Source organism: Kryptolebias marmoratus, linkage group LG16 (genome assembly GCF_001649575.2).
Source record: "Kryptolebias marmoratus isolate JLee-2015 linkage group LG16, ASM164957v2, whole genome shotgun sequence".
Taxonomy (NCBI): domain Eukaryota; kingdom Metazoa; phylum Chordata; class Actinopteri; order Cyprinodontiformes; family Rivulidae; genus Kryptolebias; species Kryptolebias marmoratus.
In genome coordinates, this window is record NC_051445.1 from 7,618,635 (window position 1) to 7,626,689 (window position 8,055).

The 8,055-nt window shown below is 38.9% G+C and overlaps 1 protein-coding gene across 2 annotated transcripts in view; it reads left to right on the forward strand.

The window, feature by feature from the left end:
• The first annotated feature begins 3,092 nt into the window (after positions 1 to 3,092).
• The window catches only part of si:ch1073-284b18.2 (protein lin-28 homolog A), a 9,467-nt gene continuing 4,504 nt past the window's right edge, over positions 3,093 to 8,055 (forward strand). The window contains exons 1-2 of one of the 2 annotated variants that reach the window (XM_017415622.3): positions 3,093 to 3,770; positions 4,629 to 4,801. In XM_017415622.3, coding sequence (XP_017271111.1) covers positions 3,761 to 3,770; positions 4,629 to 4,801 — 183 coding nt within the window. In that variant the 5' untranslated portion in view covers positions 3,093 to 3,760. Of the gene's footprint in view, positions 3,771 to 3,790; positions 4,187 to 4,628; positions 4,802 to 8,055 lie in introns of those variants that run through there. The other variant, XM_017415621.3, reaches the window with a different exon arrangement.

Genomic DNA, 8,055 nt, shown 5'->3' on the forward strand with positions numbered 1-8,055 from the left:
ACTAATCATGGAGGCTTTTGCTCCCCAACATGAAGACCAATATATTTGACCTGTGCTGGCAAAATGAGTCAAAATGAGGAATTTTTCAATACTAAGTTAATATTTTCAAATTCTACATCTCAAAAGCTTCAAAATGATACGTAGTTTGCTGTTGTGGAATGAGCTAGTTTTATCCACTAAAGTGCTATTTTGAAAACTCAATTTGTATTGGTCTAGAATGATGTGTTTGAGAATTCCAACCATGTATTTAAAAAGGGGAATGCCTAAGCTTCACAATGATGCCAAGCATTATACGAAGGGATTTTCTGACTCTACTGCAGCCGGCAGAGACAAATGATCAATTCAAAGGAAATTATAAGGGTTATAAATGAAAGGATTATTTCTGAAAACACAAATGTTTGAAAACTTAAATTTAAAGGTAGATTCGGAAGATTATATGCTATTTTACTTACTGGGATCACTAGATGGTGTCTTCGTTATCTCATTTTTATGAAAAAATTACAGCAGAAATCAATGTATCACATATGGGGGGAGTGTGACAATTCTGAGCCTAACCAGGCATGGGAGAAGGCACAGCCGACCCCAGAGGTGCCAGGGCGGTGGTGCACCTTCAGAAACGACAAAAGATGCATGTCTGCTAAGTACATTTGAACTATGGACATGTCTGTCTGAGTTTACCTTTTATTTAGTTGAATGTATATGAACTACAGTTTAAATTAGATTTAAAAAAATACTCAAACAACAGTCCTGGAGCATAATTCCTAGTTAAATTTGAATTTGTCACTTATTCAGTTTTGTTTGACCCTTTTCATATGCAAAATAAACTGTTTTATGAAGATTTAGCTGGTGGCAACATATTTCTTTTTCTTCATTTCAGAAGTAAACGTCACCTGAGTCTCTATTGGGTGGCATTTTTCACACCTCATACTGGATCTATTTTGGACGCCAAAGAGGCGGACCAGCCTCCTGTCTTCACCTCCTCCCACAGAGATAAGTTGCACACATAATTTGATATCGTTTGCGCTCTATTTTAAGCTATTAGAATCAATACAGCTAAAAAGGGATCATCTTTAAAATCCTAATTTACTGGTGACATGAAAATCCATCCCCACAGTTTTTGTAAAGTTAGAAACTCCTCTGCTTTTACCTCTTTAACCTAACCCGACCTATAGCCTACACTGCCATCTTGTGGCCACTTTGTGGAACACGGTCTGTTCACCGCAATGCCTTCAGGGACCGGCGGAAATTATGGCACTAAGTGTGATTAAATGGGATGTTGATGAGAAGAAGCAGGCTTACATCCACGGATGTTACTCTTCTTCTTTTGTCTGTTTACATCTTGTTACAAAGGAAAACAGCCACCTCAAATCTTTTTTTATTGTTTAAAACCACAATGCCATCCATGGAGCTTTTTTAAGCATTATAAGCTTTTTAGGAGGCTTATCAACAGGTCCTGTGCTGTATGAAAATAAAACTTTGAAAACTGCCAAATCGATGTAATAAAGCTCCTCTCATCACCGCAGAACCTGCTGGCCTGAATTCAGCTGTGCGGTCCAGAAGCTTCAGGCTTCCAGCCAAGACATTAGGCAGCACTTTTAAAGGCACTGACCTCTGCAATAAGTCGCTGACACGTTATTAAATCAAGTTTTCTTATTCACTGAGCACTTTAGTCCAAACGAGCCCAGACTTTAAGATCTGAATGCAAACATAATCTAAATTCACGGACTTAGACGTCCAAGGAATGTAAAGGCTGGCGGTGAAGGCGCGCGCGGGCTGCTTTTTATTGGGCGATCAATTTAAGAAGTTGAAAGTGTGAAATTATTAAAACAAATAAAATCAGGGAATGAAGTTTTATCTGTGGAATATTCCAGGGGGATATAAAACACCACTTGCATTATATTTCCCCCCCTAAAAACACCAAAGTCATCTCCCTCAGTCCCGTTCAGGGACATCAGGAAACTTTGATGCTTAAACAATTTCTAAACAAATTAAAAAAAAGTCACCAAGTAAATCAAATTAATGCATCACATCAGGAGAAAAGCAGGGATATGTCTTTTCTAAACTGTAGCCTTTTATAACCGAATAGAAACTTTATTTATTACTTTATTTAAGGGTTTTCTGGTGTTTCTGACTTTGGGATCATGTGTGGAGAGTTATGTAACATTTAAACCTGGGGTGGGGGTCTGCGGGTCCACAAGGGGTCGTTGTGGTCTCAGTGACTGAACTGAAACATCCATCATGTCTCACAGAGAGGTGGGTCACTTCCAGAAAATATCTTTTCCTCATCACGACAGGTTGAATTAACTTGTCTGATAAATTTAGGTGAAACTAATCAGTCATTCTTTTCTTAAGTTGATCAGTTCTGTTTGCAAATAAAAGTGTGAATGTGCTGTATAGATTTTATTTAGCCGGTTTTAAGGCAGATAAATCACACTTTTTCCTTTGTGTGTGCTCACTTTATTTTATTGGGACACCAAAAATGATTTAAATAAATACAATACATATAAAATGAATTAATAGTTTGTTTTTGTCTTTTGTTGTACTTTCTACTTTTAAACGCTGTTATTTTTATAATGACCAATCTGAATAATTTCGATTAGTTTCTGTTGGATTTCAACTATTTTTCTTTAAGCTTTTAATGCATTCCTCAGTCTGAAAGGACGTGGCTTCACGTGATGTGATCAATCCCTGTATTGATCCAGGAATCTGTTTGCTTGGATTCAAGAGGCCACTTTGTTTAAAACTCGTTTTGTTTTGTAAGTGAGACCAAAAAAAAAAAAAAAAAAAAATTCTCGAACTTTGATCTAATCACATTTTTCGAATTTATCTAAAGTAAGGACACATTTTAAGTGTTTAACAAAAAAAAAAAAAATCAACTTAATGCATTCCTCAGTCTGAAAGGACGTGGCTTCACGTGATGTGATCAATCCCTGTATTGATCCAGGAATCTGTTTGCTTGGATTCAAGAGGCCACTTTGTTTAAAACTCGTTTTGTTTTGTAAGTGAGACCAAAAAAAAAAAAAAAAAAAATTCTCGAACTTTGATCTGAATCACATTTTCGAATTTATCTAAAGTAAGGACACATTTTAAGTGTTTAACAAAAAAAAAAAAAATCAACTTGTTTTTAAAAGGACAAATGAAACATTTATTGCTTGATGAAATAAAACAAATGTTGGTTTCTTACTACCTCATTTGAAACTAATTAGAAATTTATTCCAAGTAAATCTTTTGAAACGTGCTATCTAAATTATCCATTTGTCATCCTTTAGGATGAAATTGCTTTAAAAATAGAAAGAAGGAACAATAAATCGGGTAAAACGAAGCGTGTTGAGCATTAAACAGGCTTTGGACAAATGTCTATTCGTTACAAATACTGCATAAAGTGAGTTTAAGGTGTTTATAGCCACAAAAAACCTGACCAAACCCTGCCAACAAAACACATTTAAAGTAAACAAATAATACTACAGTTTGCAGTCATTTTCAAAGCACCACACGAGCTCGGGCTCTGAGATAAAACCACATCAGACCCCTGGTTTGTGTTGATTGGCCCCTCCATCTCACGATGCCTGCATCCTTGGGGACTGTAATCACGTGGACATGACCGAGCGTATGGGGGGTTTCGTTGGATGAGAATTTATCATTTGTGTTGACCAACAGTGCAGACCACTGCGGGAGAGCCAGAAATCAAGACAGCAGTGAGGGGAAAGAGAAAAAAAATAAATAAAACAGGAACCTGGGGAGTCCCGCCTGGCTCCCAAACATGGCAGAAGGTATGTTTGCAGAGTTTTAGCTCCAAGAATGCTCCGAGCACCTTCTGGAGGGGCATTGTTTAGGATGTTATTGGGGTGGAGGTGTGTGTGTGTGTGTGTGTGTGGAGGGGATTGTTCAAAAAGAAAAAATCTCCCCCCACCCCACCCGCATTGTTTAGGGGGAAGAGGTTTCCAGCCCCCTTTTGTTTACCTCCCTCTCCCGCTTTCCCTCTCGCTGCGCAGCTTCTGCTTTCCGCAGCATTTTGCATGAAAGTGGCAAACTGGGAGGATTACCCAGCCAGAGGGCTAGAATAATAATAATTAAAACAAAAAAACAAAAAACAGGAAAAAAACGGATACTGTAAGTTGGGTGCTGATTTTGACTGAAGGCAGAGCTGAAGACATCATGGGTTCCGTTTCCAACCAGGAGTTCCCAGGTTGAGTAACTTCAGAAAAGCCGCACTTTGGTGGCTTCGCGACTTAATGAAGCCGTTTTCTCACCGACTGTCTTTCCGGCTGCACTGGAACATCTGCAGGCATTGTTTGCTCACACATGCGGTGGCACATGCATTTTGTGAGAAGCTCTCAGGGATCAGTTATTTGGCACAAAGTTGCGGCTCATTTGGTTGAAAAATGCGCACTGGTTGTTGTCGTTTTAACAGAATTTATAACTTTTCTTCTGTTTTTAAAAATCACATTTATGCACAATCTGAGCTTCTCGTGTTGTGTAATCGATTCGCATTGATTGTTACGTTCAGGGTAAAGAGAGGGGGAAAAGTTTTAAAAGCTCTATTTGCTTTGGAGACGGGTGCGTAAATTTCCCTCTCCATCTTAGTTTTTATTTCCATACTTTTTTTCTCTCTCTCCCTTTAATTGTAGGAGTTTGTAAGACTGAGGAGGATGAAGGACCGAGCACGGAGGAAGATTCACCGTCCTTCCACGGGGTCGGGGTGTGTAAGTGGTTCAACGTCCGCATGGGCTTCGGGTTCCTGTCCATGACCAGCCGGGACGGAGTGGCGCTGGACGAACCGGTGGACGTGTTTGTCCATCAGGTAGGAGCTGAACCCGAGTCACATCCAAAACACAGCCTGCTTGTACTTCCTGTGTCCCAACAATGACATCTAAATTTTGCTGTATTCGTTTATTTTATTTTTTAATTCTGGCTAAAAAGTCCTTCCTCGCAGGATGGAGATCCCTCCACCTGTTTCCAAGCAGCTTAATTAATTTGCGATGTTTTTTTGGCTTGTATTGTTAAACCAATTAATTAAAAATGTAACTAATTAAAGCACCTTAAAGGTAGAGCCTGTTGGCACACACAATGTAAAAATATGGTGCGTTTGCAGGCTTTGAGGGAGTTTTTTATTTTAATTTACAGCAAAATAAAGGGAAGTTTGGTAGTTCTGGGTGGCTGTATTTTCTGTTTGGGTCCTTTGGGGCAAACACATGTTGCTGCAGGCCTCCTTGGTGTGTTTAGAGCAGGGATGATGGAGACATGAAACTTGGGTTATTGTTATTCAGTGGAGCTTACACACCTTAACAAGCTTACAGCGGTTCTCTGGAGCTGCATGAAAACTGCTCCTTTAAGGAAGAGGAGGCATCACTGATCCTCCCCCAGAGATGGGAACAGATATCACTGACAAATATGTGAGGTTAGATTTCTTTTAGGAGACATTTCTATTGTGTAAAAGGGCGAAACAGAGCGGGGACATAATGAGAAATTAAAATTCTCTCTATGTGCAGAGGATATCCAGGCCAGGGTTTGTGTTCAGTATTTTTCTTATTGCAATTCACACCCCCATTTTAAAGTTTTCTTCCTTTGCTTAAACTTTACCCATGTTTATCCAAAACATTAAAGGTGGAGGTGACAATAGTGGAGAGAGGTGGAGGCTGCATTCTCTCCTCCTCCCCACCAGTGAGTTCTGTCTGATAAGATAAAGGTTTAGCATGTGAATGGGAGGAATCCCCACTAGCTGCTCATTCACCTCAGAGTTCCTGTCATAAAGTGATTAAAGGCTCTTTGCTGTCTGCCCTGCTCAACCCCCCTCCTTCTGAGTGTGTGTGGCACAGAGGTGCAACAAACTCCTTTGAAGAAAACCCTGATTTTTAGTTTAGGCTGCATTTATTTGGTCACATGCAACCAGTTTGTTGCTTTCAGTGAGGCTTGAAAAGCAAAGCTAAATGTCTTTTTGTAATTCACACACATTTCTGTATGCATCTATTTGCATAAAAGGTTTGCATGTTTTCTCAAGCAGCTCCTGTTTCAGTCTTCCTTGCCAGTGATGATGCATATAGAGAGACGTAATTGTGCCTTTTAACTGCTACTTACAGGAAGTTGGTGTTTTATTACTCATTTTGCAAATCAGAAGACGAGTTCAGTTGAGGATAGAAACCTACAGTTTAGTTAGTGCTCAAGTGGAGACTTAAAAAAGAGGAAAGACAAGCTGGGTTAAATCATTTTTCTCCCAGATGTCTTTAAATATTGCTAAAAAAAATCACATTTTTAACATTCATTAAGTTTTCTTTACTGAATATTGTGTTGTAAATTTATTGTTGAGCAGTTTATGTTGTCTGCATGTTTTCCATTTATTCAGAAATTGCTTTGTTGAATTGCACAATGGAACTTAATGCTGTAATGTTCTCTGCTTTAAATGTACTCATTCCAATGAATGAAATCAAACAAAAATCCTGAACTAATTATCCTGAACTCTATCAAATGGTGCAGCTCGAAAGAGTTTACTGAGTAGAAATACATAATACATCAAAGTTGGATTTTTCAATCCAAAATGTCGCCATTTTGGCCCATTTTCAGTTTTCATCTGTTTATGTAGGCAACAGATGCACGTGGTAATGGCAGCTGTTTACAAATTGCACTTACAAATGTTAAAATTGAGGGCACATGTACCATAGATATGAGGGAAAAATGTGCATATTTCGTTTCTTTCTTCATAAATATTGGTTCTTGTACGGTTTTCATGAAATTGCAAGAAATAGAAATTTTCTTAAGAAAATTAGTTTTTTAATGAAAAGAACTGCCTATTCACAGATATTTCCTTTACAGATGATGGCAATATGTGAGTGTATATTGCATCAGTCCTAAAATTAGTGGCCACGTGTCAAGAAAAAATTAAGTCCCATGGTTCAGTGGCTTTTGTGCAGGTGGACAATAGAGACATGCATTCAAATGAAGCTCCCCTCAGTTGTCCTCGAGCCCCTCTTTGTGTTTGCAGAAGTCCTGCTATTGTCCCTCCCCGCTCTGATGTCTTTCTTTGTCTCACTTTGCTTCCAGACTTATTCTGATAAAGTGTATAGAGTAGACCCCACAAATAGTGCCTCACATGGGGTTCTTGAAGTTAAAAAAAAAAAAGAAAAAACCCCCATCTTGATCCTGTACCTGTGTGAGAATAACCTGATGTGGCCATGTGGTCGGTGAGGGTCAGGTGTGGGGGTAGGGATGGTCACACGTGAGAAAGGAAGTGGATTAACAATCAGGATAGAAAGGCCTGTGGTCCTGAGCCTCTGTGGATGTCTGTGTTGCACGGTGTCATTTCTTGATAGTTTAGTTTTTTTTCACAGCCCAGGACTTTTCTAAAGCAGCTCAGCCTTCACTGAATACGTCAAACATATTGAAAAGGCCTCTTTTAATGTCAGCAGCTGAATCGATTGTTCTGTTTGTAAAGCGTTTTAAAGAATGTGTGATCCCAAGCTGCAGAGATTTATGACTTGTTTTCTTAACAAACCTGTGTAAATTATTCTTCGTACAATAGATTGCGTGCTTTGTTTGATTCCTGGATGTTTCCACAAATAATGAACGCAGACCGCTGGTCGTGTATGATAAATGGATGCAGCTTTGCTCAAAGTGGAATCAAAGAAACAGTCTATCAAAACAAACTTGCTAAATTAATAGCTAGCTGTTTCTGTGTAAACAGTTTGCAGCGTGCGTGACAATTTAATCCTATAGTCCCACCTAGGGATTTTTATAGAGGGGTTTCCCATGACGTGTTAACCAGTCTGAGGGTTTTATCCTCAAACCTGAGCCACACCTTTCCTTCCTTTATCTCCCTTCCATTTTTGTGGGAGATGGAGATGTTCCTTGCACATACTAAGAACTGGTTCTTTTTTTTTTACATCAGGTGAATGTTGTGCCAATAAATCCCTCTGGGTTTATTGTTTATTATTATGTCCACCAGAGTTTTAATTGTAAAGATCAGAGCAGTTGTCGAGGGGAGATATTAATCACTTCTGTTGTTTCTCAGTTTATACCTTTTACATCTTTCTGCCAAACAACTATCCATGGAATGTCACCCTG